We start from the raw sequence: 14,940 nt of genomic DNA on the forward strand, positions 1-14,940 counted from the left end.
AAGGCAATTGTAAACCAGCTCTGCTCATGTCTTGCTTGGATGGGGTCGCCATGAGTTAATTGCAGCTCAACAACATGTTCTACTTGTTTAATTTTTAATTTAATTACTTATACCTACTTATGGCTGTTGCTGCTGAGCATGAATGACTTAAGTTCCATTACGTGATGTGGGAAAAATATCCTAACATTAAAAGACTGTAGAACAAAATTTCAAAAATTAAACTAAAGGTGCACTTGAATTTTGAGAACATCTCCATCTTTATTCAGAAACTTAAATAAAGGTTTCCCTCAGATGATAGATTTGTGATTGAGAATAGGCATACTTTAGTCTTGGATTCCCCTCCATCCTCTTCTATGTAAGACTTTCTAAATCAAGCTTTAAAAGGATTGAATCCAGGTTTGTAGGTGTGACAAGATATCAGATATCACACCCAATTATAGTTAGTTTCAAACCAGGAAACTAAGAAATCTTCAGAATTTGCTCCATACATGGAAGAAGTATGTGAATCCAAGAATATATTCATTCTTTGTCACAGACTGTTTATTTTTTTACTGTTTATTTTGTGCTTGGCATCTGTATGCAGCATATGTTATCCTGTTCAACAACACCTGGTAGGTCTCAAGGAAAAATAATCTGGCCTCTGATTTTGTATGTCAGCAATCTTTTACCCGGTTTTTCTGAATTTTGGATAGTGCAGGGGTCTGCAACCTGTGGCTCTCCAGATGTTCACGGACTACAATTCCCATCAGCCCCTGCCACCATGGCCAATTGGCCATGGTGGCAGGGGCTGATGGGAATTGTAGTCCGTGAACATCTAGAGAGCCACAGGTTGCAGACCCCTGCACTATCCAATTGGCCATGGTGGCAGGGGCTGATGGGAATTGTAGTCCGTGAACATCTGGAGCAGGTTGTAGACCCAATGCCCCTCATCAAAACCACCTTTTAAAACTAAATTCCACACTGATAGGATAAATCTTCATAGGAACAGGAATCTTTTAAAAAAAGCATAAGTATATAATGTAGCACTCTTGTTTAGGGCTTAGCTCTTTAACTTTTAGATAAAAAGAACTAATATATGTATACAGTTGTGAGTACAGATTCCATTTCTTTTATCTGTTCACTTTATTTTCAGCTACAAAAGCATTTTTCCTTGCCTTTATTCAGAAATGGACAAATTTGGGGGAAATGAACTTTAAACTGGTAGTGTGAGTCAAAGGATGCACATTTGTTACTTTCAGTGTCTTGGTTGTTAGAGATAAGGATTGAGAAGAGGTGATACATTAAGCGTTGTCAGGGGGAAAGGGCCACTTAGAATGGTGTGTATTTTGCTCCATCAATGCTGACATACAATGCTTGTCTTCGCAGATGGAACATGAGGATTTTGTAATGGAAGGGCATGGCAAGACTCCACCTCCTGGTGAAGAAAACAAACAGTGAGTCACAAGTTTATTTAAAAAGGGCCATAACTGAGTGTGTGATATAAAAAGCACTTGTGAGTTAATGTGCTTGAAGCATTGCTTCCTTTCCAAGGCATTCATCCTTTAGTTTAAAAAAAAAACGTAAGTAGCCAGGATAAGTGTGCTGAGTATATAATAGGGTCTTTTTAAAGAACGTATATAAAGAATAGTTTTGATGGAAGTGATTTGAGATAAAATGATGAAACTGCTACTCTATGGGGCTCTGCATCCCTATGCTGCAGAGAATATGGAAATATGCAAGTTGGATCTGCTTGCTAATCTGGCATCATTTTAGATGGGTCTTTATTGAGAAGTGAGCTTTGTATTTCTCCCACTGAGCAGAGGATATCTTGTGGGTGTTTTCTCACCATCCAATGGAGAGGCAGGAAATGACTTTTTAACCTCCTTCCTGATTGGCATGAAACCTCCCAGTTTCCTCAGTTCTTTTCATGCTTAGCCAAGGAAGAGCAGCCTCTTTGGTTGCTTCACTGCTCTCAGCTTTATCCTATTTTTCTTCTAATTTGTATTTTCTCTCTTGCATAACTGTAATCTGTTTACTATAGCCCTTTCCTCACTGTCCATTCTTTAAGATCTTACCTCCTTTCCTCTTAAGCTCTACCTTTCTCTGCTCTCCCTCTTGCTTTTGTGGGTGATAGTTGGAGCTTCCTGATTTTCTTTTTGGATGCTGTGGGAGCACCCGAGCATGTTGGCAACCAAAGAGGAGATTTTTATGTCAGAGGGTGAAGAGAAAAAAAGGCTGTTCTGACTTCAGAGCTCATGGAGGACCAGGGGAGTATGCCTTCCAGGGTTGTTCTGACTGTGGCCAGGTGATCTGGTGGTAAAGGAAAGCATGCCAAAACTGCACGGGAAAACTGTAGGTAGCTGGAGTTTCTTTGTTGGAAAAGGGCGCCACCACGAGTGCCTGCTTGCAGGGTGACCGCTTGCCTTCCCAGAGAGTTGGATCCTGTTCCTACAGGCTCCTTGGGAGTAAGAACATTGGGTCTTCAGGAGAGTAATGTACCTGCGCCTAGCTCCTTCCCCCTACCAGCAGGCTTCTACTGCTTTGTAAGGGAGACCATTGAGGAACAAGTCCTTTTCCTAGTAAACCAGGGTATCCCAGGGCTGGATTCTAGGGACCAGAGTAGAGCTGCTTCCTCAGCAACAGGGAGGCCTCCTAACCCTGGTGTGGGTGCTGAGGGTGGCAGATGGCCTTCAAAAGCACCACAAAAAAGACCAATAACTCTTTCTGACCCTCAGGCCTCTGCAGGCCTCAGTAGCATTTCTGACTCAAGGGAATAGGGAAAAATCCTTTCTGAGGCTAAAGAAGACAACGAAGAATTACAGGTCCCTAAGCAGGCTCCTCATTTCTTCAAACCTGATGGTTACCCTTACTTCCTTTCTAATACCCTTGCAGCCCTCCACCTGAAGCGTTTGCAAGGGGTGGGAGAGACACAACATTTAGATCAATCTACACGCAGGGGTCACAAGGTCTACTTCCCAAATCCTGGCTCAGGGGAAAAGTTTTTTTTTCTCTACCACAATGCTTTGAATGGCAGATACAGTTTGAATGGGGGAAACCACTAGTTAACAAGCAGGTTCTAAATGTTGCCAAAAAACTTTGAGTTACCTGCTTTTGCCAGTAGTCTTCTACAGGTCCTTTTGGTGGATGTCCCAGTGACAGCACTCCAGTTATCGGGTCTGCTAGTGGAGGATGGAAAGGGTCACACTGACAAAAGGACAGAACTGACTATTCACAAGGCCCACAAAACCCTCACCATGTCTCTTTGAGCTTCGGCAGTCTCCAGAACACAGTGTAGTCTACAAAAATGATCCAACTCCTTCCAGAAGAAAACAAAACAGCTACACAAAGGTGCCAACAGGATCTTGAAAGCCGTAGCCTTCCTGCCCAACTGGATGCCCTCATCTTTTCTCTCAGATCCATGCCTTTCACTACAGGCACTAGGTGAATACTATGGTTTAGGGTGTGGCCCACCGACTATCATTCCAAGACAATTGTGGCAGTTTATCCCTTCCAAAGGGATACACTATGGGGGATTCTCTGAACAAAATAGAGGGAAAGGACAAGATCCAGTCTCTGCCATGCAACCTTAGATGACAAGATAGAAAGCAAAATTCCAATTTATCCTTTTATTCCAGCCATACTCTGTCACAGTTCAAGGCTGACCAACTCAGAGGACACTGGCCTGACAACAAGGGCCAGTTTTGATAGGAGCAATACAGCAGGAAATTTCCCCCCAAAGGAAACTACACCAAACAAGATGCCAAATCCAAGTGACTATGCTGTGACTCTGGGACAGACTAGCATCCAGTAGGGGGATGACTTCTTCAGGGATGCCTGGATTGCCTCTTTGGCTGACCAGTGAACTATAGAGGTCGTCTCCTCTGGCTATGCCATTGAATTTGCTCACCTACTCCTGGACCATCTGATCATCTCTCCCCTGTCAAACAACCAGGAGAAGAAATGAAAAATTATGTCAGCAATACATCACCTTCCGGACATACAGGCCATCGAACTAGAACCACTCTCAGAAAGAGGCAGCAGAATCTACTCCATCTTTTTCACTTTGCTCCCAAATAATGGGGACTGGAGAGTAATTCTCAACCTCAAGTTTCTAAATCACATTTTGATACAGATTGATATTAGAGCTACGAGGGCACATCTGAATCATCAGGACAGCTCATGATCTTCAGCTCTTCACAGAGAAGTCCACAAAATCCTCCCCTGGATGGAGCAAACTCTCCTATCTTTGCAAGCGGCACACATCAGGGGAGTCCTCAATGTGCAAGCAGACTGGCTCAGCCATCAAGAAATACAGGAGCGGGAATGAAGTCTGAACAAGCCCCTATTCTGTTGAATAATCTCAATCTACCATTAGTAGACCTCCTTACCTCTCGGTCCAATCCTAAGCTTCCATGATCCACCACACAGTTCTTCCATCCTTCAGGCATGGCCACAGATACCGAAATGTCAAACTTGTCTCAGGAATTTTATATGCCTTTCTTCCCTTGCCAGTCCTTGCCAGGCTCCTACACAAGATTCAGGAGGTACAAGCAAATGTGATTGTAATAGCTCCTTATTGGCCACAGCAACCATAGTTCTCGACACTTCATCGAATGTCAACCCAGCCACCATTGCGACTTCCATTGAGACATGCTCAATCAGGTTCCTCATCCCAACCTGAACAGACTATGTTTAACCACATGGAGACAGAAAGGCAGAACCTATTTTGAGATGGAATGAGTGCGGCGGTCACTGACATCATGCTAGTGTGCCATAGGAAGTCTACCACCAGAATCTGCAATGTTACCTAGAAGACTTTTGTCCAATGGGCACGAAAAAACATCTACCCTCTCTAGCCAGGCACACTAACCTCCTAGCCTTTCTTCAAAACGTTCATCTATCAGGCCATCTATCTGCCACACTTTGGAGACAAATGGTGGCTCTTGCCACTATCATCCCACATCTGGATGGATGGCCATAAAAATAAATTTTCATATTTTAAGTTTCTGAAAAGGGCCAAAGAACTGGACCAACCAGCGATCCACAGGTTCCCAAGATGGAGATTTAACATGGTTCTTGACACACTCACAGAATATTTTGTTGAACTCCTCCATTCGATTTCCCTCAGCTCACAGCACAGCAACCAATGCAGCGCTAGCCAAAAATGCATCAGTGGAAGAAATATGCAAAGTGGCCGTATGGTCTTTGATTTCCACCTTTGTTAAACATTATAAAGTTGACACATAAAGGTCAGTGGATGTGGCATTTGGCTATAGGGTTTTCAATCACATTCACGATCCTGAACAACGGTGATCCACCCTTCTCTGGGGACATTGCTCCAGGAGATCCCTCAAGATGTCCTCGGCTCAGTGGGAGAACGACCATTGGTAACTTACTGTGAATCGTCTTTCTCCACTGAGCTTAGGAGAACATCTTGACCCCTCCCAAATCATTGTTTTTCAATCCAGGCAACTGTCTGTCTTCACTGTATTCTGCTCTATATTTTCCTGTTCCCTTCCTGTTCATTGTTTTTTCTTAGTTGATAGTACTTTTCTAATGTTAAATAGATACAATGCTGTAGTTCTTTGGCTGCTATCTGGAGCATCCAAACTGAGGAAACTGGGCGGTCTCATGCCAATCAGGAAGAAGAAAAAAGTCATTTCCTGATTCCCCTATTGTATGGTGATGAAATACCCACAACATGTCCTCCTAAGCTCAGAGGAGAAGGACCAATCACGGTAAGTTACCAACAGTTATTCAATCTTGAATAACTCTACCAGATAGTCAGTGCCATGAATATAAGTACTGTGTTGCCCTGTACTTTCTGATTAGCTATGCAAATATTTTGAGAAAATAGCTTTATATTAAATATCTTTTCATTCTTTGCACATATGTATGTTAAAATATGGATTACAGGGTGGTCATAAGATGCTAGTGAATGAACTTGGCTCTTCGTTCAGATTTTACAGCTTTGTTAGAAGTATTTTCTGATCTGTATTTCAGCTCCTCTTTCCCAAAACTTGTGGTATTTTTACTAATTGTCAATTGTAGCCCATCGTTTCCTCAAATTTCTACTTAGCACTCCTTTTATTATTATTCTTGGGGCTTTCACATCTATCTTTTCTTCCCATTATTTTTTTATCTTAAAGTTTCATGCCCCCTTCCTTCTAAGTCGACAGTAGTTCAAATTTCCATCTGTCTTTCTTCCAGCCTGATCAACACACATGGTGCCATGCTGCACTAGCAGTAGACAATTTGTTTGTTTCCATGTACATTTTAAAATTTCTTGTATGAAAGCTTTATGATTCTCTTGGTCTTCCTGCTAGTCTTTTTCCCTTGAATGTTCCATGGATGTTACGGATGCCCAGGCAAAAGTGGGTGTACATGTGCACATGGCTTTGGGTAACATACAGTTAATAAACTGAAAACTGACTGTTTCTGTAGAGGTGTTCTCTGTTTCAGCAGAGAAGAGGAGCAGTGGAGAACAGCAGTGGGCCAGAAAGGGCTGAGAAGTGGGCCAGAAAGGGCTGAGGAGCTCTGATTTTTCTTTACAGAGGGCTTTTCTCAAAGCCACATCTTTTAAACAGTGTATTTTAAACAGGGGTTTTTTCTTTTTTTCTCCTTGTCCTAGGGCTGCTGATTGAGAGAGGCTGCTGAAGCGGTGGGGCTTCTCACATTTGTAAATCTTTTCAGTTAGTGCTGAAGGGGTGGGGCTTCTCACATTTTTAAATCTTTTCAGTTAGTCTCTGGAACCAGCGGCACGCGCCGTCAGGCGCGCGCAGGTGTTTTACTAAATAAGAACATATTTTAAGGGATAGTAGAAGGTATAGAAACCTTAACAGGGAGGCACTAATTAAAATCAATATTTGAATATCTAAACAAAATTAGATATGAAGGCAGGAAGCCAGCGGGGGGATGGGGGCTTTCCAGTGTTTTGCACTGAGTGTCACATGTATGACTATCTGCCACTAGGGCAGAAGTCATGGGTGTGCCCTCGCTGCAATGAGCTCCTGGCACTCAAGGAACGTGTGCGTTCTCTTGAAGCCAAGGTGGCAGACCTGGCGAAGCTGAGAGAGGCAGAGAGGGCAACAAACGAGGCTTTCAGGGACCTAGCAGCCGGGTCCCACTCCCAAGGTGACATCTCTTCAGATGTCATGGAGAATGAGAGTCTGGGTGACGGAGGGTGCCAGTCTGAGGTGGTGGAAGATGCTCCCTTAGATGGGACCCCTTCCTTAGCTGGTGGTCAGATATCCTCTCACACTGAGGATACCCCTCGGGGAGGTGGGGGCTCCTTGTAGTGGGTGATTCGATCATTAGGAATATAGAGAGTTGGGTTTGTGAGAGGCGTGATGACCGCATGGTGACTTGCCTGCCTGGTGCGAAGGTTGCAGATGTCACGCTTCGTCTAGATAGGCTGTTAGACAGTACAGGGGTGGAGTCAGCAGTTGTGGTCCACATTGGTACCAATGACATTGGGAAATGTAGCCGGGAGGTTCTGGAAGCTAAATTTAGGCTGCTAGGAAAAAGGTTAAAATCCAGGACCCCCAAGGTGGCATTCTCCTAAAATGCTACCTGTTCCACGCCAAGCAGGGCTGAAGCTAGGGAGCGGAGATACAGGGTATCAATGCGTGGATGAGAAGGTGGTGTAAGGCAGAGGGTTTCAGCTTTGTCAGGAACTGGGGAACCTTTTGGGATAAGGCAGGCCTGTACAAAAGGGACGGGCTTCATCTTAACCAAAGAGGAACCAGGCTGCTGGCTCTCAACGTTAAAAAGGTGGCAGAACAGCTTTTAAACTGATCCTTGGGGGAAAGCCGACAGGAGCTGAGGTGACTTCGGTTCGGAATACAGAGTCTATGGGGATGCAGACAGAGAGGGAGGTTTTTCTAAATCAACCACATACAAGCGAGGAGCATAGCAATGTGATAAGTGATAGTGTCTACAAAAGGCTAGAGGGCAAATCACATAAATCCCAGGTTAGGGACAGAGACAGAGTATACAAGTGTCTCTATGCTAATAGTAGAAGCATTCAACCTAAAATGGGGGAGCTGGAGTACAGAGTTTTGAAGGAGGACATTGATATAGTGGGCATCACAGAGACATGGTGGAATGAGGAGAACCAGTGGGATGCTGTTATACCAGGCTACAGGCTCTACAGGAAGGATAGGACAGAGCGTATTGGGGGTGGGGTGGCCCTCTACATCAAAGAGAGCATAGTGTCACATAAAATAGACAATGCAGGGGGAGCTGATTCCTCTACAGAAGCACTGTGGATATCAATACCAGGGGTGAAGCATAGTTTAACAGTAGGAATATATTATCGTCCCCCTGACCAAAGTGCACAAGAGGATTCTGAGATGGAAAAAGAAATTAGAGAGGCCAACAAAAGCAAAAATGTCATGGTAATGGGTGATTTTAACTATCCCCACATAAACTGGAAAAATGCATGTTCAGGTCATAGTAAGGAGAGAACATTCCTGGATATGCTAAATGACTGTGGCTTAGAGCAGATGGTTGTAGAACCAACCAGGGGAGAGGTGATCCTAGATCTAATTCTATGTGGGACCCAGGACCTGGTGCGGGAAGTCAGTGTTGTTGAGCCGATAGGGAACAGCGACCACAATGCTGTCAGATTCAGTATCTCTTCCTGCGAACAAGTGACAACTACTAATGTAGTTACATTTGCCTTCAGAAAGGGAAATTTCTCAAAGATGAGGGGGATAGTGCGCAGGAAGCTGAAAGGGAAAATCAAGAGAGTCAAAAATGTCCAAGGTGCTTTGGAGGTTATTTAAAACACAGTCTTAAAAAGCTCAGCTGGAAATGTGTTCCACAGGTTAGGAAAGGCAGCGCCCAGTCCAAAAGAAAGCCACCATGGTTAACAAGGGAGGTTATGGAAATTATTAGGGAAAAAAGATGTCTTTTAGAAAATGGAAGTCCAAATTAACTGATGAAGAACACCATAGAGAACACAAATCGTCGCAAAAGAGCAGCAAGTTAGCTGTAAGGGAGGCAAAAGGATTATGAGGAACGATGGCTGCTAACATCAAGACTAGCAACAAACAGTTCTTCAAGTACATCAAAAGCAGGAAGCCAGCTAGGGAAGCGGTAGGCCCAAGTTAGGATGATGAAGGAACAAAAGGTGTGCTAAAAGATGACAGGGAGATTGCAGAGAAGCTGAATGAATTTCTTTGCATCTGTCTTCACCCAAGAGGAGGTGAGGAAAATTCCTGCACCTGAACCAAGCTTCTTAGGAGGTGAATCCGAGGAACTAGCGAAGATAGTGGTAGACAAGGAAGAAGTTCTTGCAGCCATTGATAAACTAAATGCTACCAAATCCCCTGGCCCAGATTGCATTCATCCAAGAGTTCTTAAAGAGCTCAAGCATGAAATTGCTGATGTTCTCACATTAATATGCAACTTATCCCTGAAATCAGGCTCCATCCCTGAAGACTGGAAGATGGCCAATGTCACACCAATCTTTAAGAAAGGGTCTAGGGGGGACCCAGGAAATTACAGGCCAGTCAGTTTGACATCTGTTCCTGGTAAATTAGTAGAATCTATCATTAAAGATAAAATTATTAAACATGTAGAAAAGCAAGGCCTGCTGAGGAAGAGTCAGCATGGCTTTTGTAGAGGCAAGTCCTGACTTACAAACTTACTAGAGTTCTTTGAGGGTGTAAACAGACATGTGGATAAGGGGGAACCAGTGGACATTGTCTACTTGGATTTCCAAAAGGCTTTTGACAAAGTTCCTCACCAGAGACTGTTGAGAAAACTGAGCAATGAAGGAATAAGAGGGGAAGTCCTCCTATGGATTAAAAACTGGTTGAGGAACAGGAAACAAAGGGTGGGTATAAATGGGAAGTTCTCACAATGGAGAGATGTAGGGAGTGGTGTCCCCCAATGATCCGTTTTGGGACCAGTGCTCTTTAACTTATTCATAAATGACCTGGAAGTAGGGGTGGGTAGTGTGGTGGCTAAGTTTGCAGATGATACCAAATTATGTAGGGTGGTAAGAACCACAAAGGATTGCGAAGAGCTCCAAGTGGACCTTGATAAATTAGGTGAGTGGGCTAAGAAATGGCAAATGCAGTTCAATGTAGCTAAATGTAAAGTGATGCACATAGGGGCAAAAAATCCAAACTTCACATACACGCTACAGGGGTCAGTGCTATCAGTCACAGACCAGGAAAGGGATTTGGGTGCCTTAGTTGATAGTTCCATGGGAATGTCAACTCAATGCATGGCAGCTGTGAAAAAGGCAAACTCTATGCTGGGGATCATTAGGAAAGGAATTGAGAATAAAACTGCAAGGATTGTCATGCCCTTATATAAAGCAGTGGTGCGACCGCACTTGGACTACTGTGTTCAGTTCTGGTCACCACATCTCAAAAAGGATATCGAAGAGATAGAAAAAGTGCAGAGAAGGGCAACGAGGATGATTGAAGGATTGGAGCACCTTCCTTATGAGGAGAGGCTGCAGCGTTTGGGACTCTTTCGTTTGGAGAGGAGACGTCTGAGGGGGGATATGATTGAAGTCTATAAAATTATGCATGGGGTAGAAAATGTTGACAGAGAGAAATTTTTCTCTCTTTCTCACAATACTAGAACCAGGGGGCATTCATTGAAAATGCTGGGGGGAAGAATTAGGACTAATAAAAGGAAACACTTCTTCACGCAACTTGTGATTGGTGTTTGGAATATGCTGCCACAGGAGGTCGTGATGGCCACTAACCTGGATAGCTTTAAAAAGGGCTTGGACAGATTTATGGAGGAGAAGTCGATTTATGGCTACCAATCTTGATCCTCCTTGATCTCAGATTGCAAATGCCTTAGCAGACCAGGTGCTCAGGAGCAGCAGCAGCAGCAGAAGGCCATTGCTTTCACATCCTGCATGTGAGCTCCCAAAGGCACCTGGTGGGCCACTGCGAGTAGCAGAATGCTGGACTAGATGGACTCTGGTCTGATCCAGCAGGCTAGTTCTTATGTTCTTATGTTCTTAGGTGCAAAAAGTTACTGCTGGGCATAAGTGGTATGACTTCTGATAAACCATCTGACTGGTTTTAGGGAAAGTTTTTATTTTTAACCTTTTCCTTAAAAAAAAAAGATATTCAGTTTTTCCTCCTATTTTATCTTGTGTCTGGTACAGCTTGGTCTAATTGCTTTTCTACCTCTAAATCCCATAGTCTTGGTAGCTGCTATATTTCAGACAAGGAAAGGGAGCAGAGTTTTTCAGTTCACTGTAGTGGGAATATTCTTGTGACTCTTTGTAACAAATAACAGTATAGACTAACTGACATGAAGCCAGCTCAGAAATGTTAAGGAAATGGGTCCTCTTTCCCCTCACATGGACACTGCAATATTTGAGGGGAAATGAGAGGTTGTTATGGAAACCTTCTATAGCTTTATTTTTGTCTGACAGCATCCATATACTTCTTTGCTCGCTTAAAGCTTAGCCATACTATGAAAGCCTTTCCATCTACAAAACATCGGTAGGCCAGATCATAAATGAAGAGAAGAACCAAGTGAGCTAACAGTCCATGTTATAAGCAGTTGCCATAATCTTATCCTGTATAATTCAGTAAATGTCACAATGACTAATCCTCAACCAGTGGGTGCGCTGGACTGTCCTGCATGTCCATCGGTTGAGAGGTACCAGCCTTGGTACCTGCCTCCCCTTTCCCCACCAATCTGCCCCCAACCCAAAGGACCACACACCTAGTGACAAGGAAGAGCTCTGCCCTCTGATAAGTCCGGCTGGGACTCAGATGGAGGCTGGTGTGCGGGTGGATTCCTGCAGGGGAGGAGGGAGGGGCGGGGATCTCTGGTGGCCTTCTCCCCCCACCCCCATCCTAGAGCCCATTTTATGTCCGGAGGTTCCTAAAAGGAGCTTCTTCCAAGGACAAGCATACGATTACTGGATTTTCTACCTGGAGGCTCAACACAGTTCTTAGAGCCCTAACCAAGCCCCCCTTCAAGCCTATTCAAGACATTCCTCTAAAGTTTTTCAGGCTGAAGAGACGATACTTTTAGTAGCAGTCACCTCTGCCAGGAGGGTTTCAGAACTCAGTGACTTGTTGACAGATTCCTTTGCTTTTTTTACAAGGGTAAACAGGTTCTTAGGACTAATCCATCCTTTTGCCCCAAAGTGAACTCCAAATTCTACAGACAGAAAGAGATACTTACATTCCTTCTGCCCTAACCTGCATCATTCCAGGGGGAAAAAATATGGCATACCCTGAATGTTAGGTGGACAGTAAAGGCTTTCATTATTAGAACCAAAACATTTTGAAAGACAGATTCCCCCTTTCAAATCCAGAATAAAATAGAATAGCCTTGGAAAGGAGCAACAAACAGAAGTCACGCAATTATATGGCCCATTGTTGATTAGAAGCTGTTTAACATATATCAGTAGATATTATTTTTGAAGCCCAGGTGCAGAAGTATTTGAGAATGGCAAGGATTTGGAACTTCACAGAAGTGAAGGTATGGTTCAAACATGGGTTGTATTGGTCGAGGACTGAATATATATTAATATGTATGAGGAACTGGTAATTGCTATTTTTAAATAGACTTTAAAATAATAAGTAGCTAGAATGAACTAATATTTTTATATATTTTAAGAAGACATTTCAAGTACAGATAACCTTGTTTGGTGTTTGAAATTATAATAGAATGAGTTAGCCAAGGATCTGTGCCATTACCAAGTGGGACAGTTAGCTATTGTTAGGAGATTATTTTAAAATCTTATGAATATGGACGGTTAAATCGATTGAGCGCTTCTTCTTAGAAGGGGTTCCTGGCTTGTGACCTGCTTCTCTTTTGGGAAAGATACTTTTATGGGCAAATGTAACTTCTCTCCTTTAATTATCTACATAACAATGATGGATAATATAATTTTCATTTGAGTTAATATGAAAAATGCAAAATAGTTATGCTTTAAGAAAACCTTAAAATGGAAGAACACTTGTGTATTGTGCCTGTAACAAATCCAGGTTGTTATTGGGAATACCTCTATCCAGAGATTACACAACCTGATGTAGGGTAGCTAACTAGATCCCTTAGGTTAAGTGCACACCTATGTATGAATCAGCATGAAAGAGAGGAACCGAGAGGGACAGTAAAGGTATCAACAATGCCGTCAGAGATTAACTTTTATGTCCTGCGTTGCATACTGGAATCACAAGTCAGGAAATCTTGGCGATCACATGATATAGACTGTCTGAGGCCTAATCTGTACATGTAGGACAATCAGGTGGTAGAATACTGAGGGAGCAGAAGCAGCTGCATTGCTTCAGTTTGCAGGTGAGAGAATTCTAAATCTGTGCTGGTTATCCATTTGCAGGAAGTTTCCAATATAGTGGAACATTTGTCTCCTTGAAGTATGTTCATTCAGTCCATTGTACCATTTTTATCTACTGCATGGATAGACCAGACCTATCATATTTTTAAGGCCATTTCTAGGTGCATAGCAATTTCACTCTTCTCTTTGTAACAGTGTTGTGAATTAGACTGAGAGGGAAGCTGTTCAGATAGTTCTGTTCCTCTTCTACCAAAAAAAAGGTTCAGTGCCCAAGAGGATCTTGTATGCAAATAACTGTGGAATCTCCAGGTTGGGCTTTTTCTTGTGGGGTAATGGAATCAGAAACACAAACGTTTGAGTTTGAGACTTGCTTCTTTCCTTGCATGTATATGTGAAAACAAGAAACTGTTGAATCTGAACAGCACTATGATGATTGTCCAAATCTATCCATTTTGTGGTCAAGTGGGAACTTGGATTAAAATATGAAAAACTCTGGTTCAGTATTAGTTGGCACCCAACATTCTCTCTGTTGTATTATCACAGGCTGAGGATGATGTGCATAGAAAAAAGCATTGTGTTGATTTAGCATAGATAAGTAGAACAAACATTAACTGTTCAGCGTTGAGGTGACCTTTATAGGCAGTTGTTGCTGATTTATCTTGTATTTGGCTTTTAGTGGCAATGAATGCCAAGAATTAGGGTATCTGTCAGGTGTCTAAGATGCCCCTAAAAACCGAACAAAATTCAGTGTCGTGCTGGGAAATAGTCTTTCTTAGCAAAAACCCATCTTGTCTTCTCATATGTATGTCTCTTGGCGGTTACAGTTCAGGTAGTAGTACGTTAATTTGGGATAGGGAAAACAACTTCTCTATGTGTGCAAGGGTTTTTTCCCCCTTTTTGGCTTTAATATACAGTAATGTGTTCATGCAGTTTAATTTGGATTAAATATGCAGGTGTGCTAGTTTTACAGTGTCTGTCTCCTTCCATAGCTACTGTAGTTACAAGCCTTTTGACAGAGTGGGTAATCTCTTCATTCTTGAGCTTTTGGACTGACTCCACAACTTATTATAAAACTTTTGTATAGGTTTACATCAGTGGTTGGTTGTTTATTTCCTTAGGAGGCAGAATAAATTTGATGTGGTAAATTTTATGAGTTAGATCTCCAGTCTTTACTACCCCAATGAACTGTTCTTTGTTACAAGATTGGCACACCACGTTGTTTTTGCAAATAATTGCTTTCTGCTCAAGGAATTGGTTGCTTAGAAGGCTAGTGTACCTGTAACTAACTGATATAAACTGAAATAAAAATTTGGGCTGTAGTGGAAAATAATGCCAAGATTAAGGCAGTATTTTTCAAGCCTGGGTTTTGGGCTCCTCTGACTTTTAATGTACTCCAGGGAGTCCATGAGTGCTTTCATAAGGATAGAAGATGAGCCCCTCACATGCATATCTGGGTAACATAAAAATATAGTCCTCTACGTTTTCTGGTTAATGGAAGCAAGGACACTCTGCCTCAGGAGAACACGGTTAGAATCTACTTTTCTCTCTTTGAAAGAGCAGGAGCTGATAGAGTTGTTGCCACTCAGTTACTTAGGACAGCAAAAAATTCTGTACCAGTTGGATAAAAGTAACCAAGTACTGTAATTTATGCACAAATAAAT

The 14,940-nt window shown here is 42.7% G+C and overlaps 1 protein-coding gene across 1 annotated transcript in view; it reads left to right on the top strand.

The window, feature by feature from the left end:
- The window catches only part of TNRC6B (trinucleotide repeat containing adaptor 6B), a 154,138-nt gene that overhangs the window by 34,889 nt on the left and 104,309 nt on the right, over positions 1-14,940 (top strand). Inside the window, exon 4 of the mRNA XM_048501035.1 lies at positions 1,366-1,433. Coding sequence (XP_048356992.1) covers positions 1,366-1,433 — 68 coding nt within the window. The remainder of the gene's footprint in view (positions 1-1,365; positions 1,434-14,940) is intronic.

This window comes from Sphaerodactylus townsendi, linkage group LG06 (assembly GCF_021028975.2).
Source record: "Sphaerodactylus townsendi isolate TG3544 linkage group LG06, MPM_Stown_v2.3, whole genome shotgun sequence".
Classification (NCBI taxonomy): domain Eukaryota; kingdom Metazoa; phylum Chordata; class Lepidosauria; order Squamata; family Sphaerodactylidae; genus Sphaerodactylus; species Sphaerodactylus townsendi.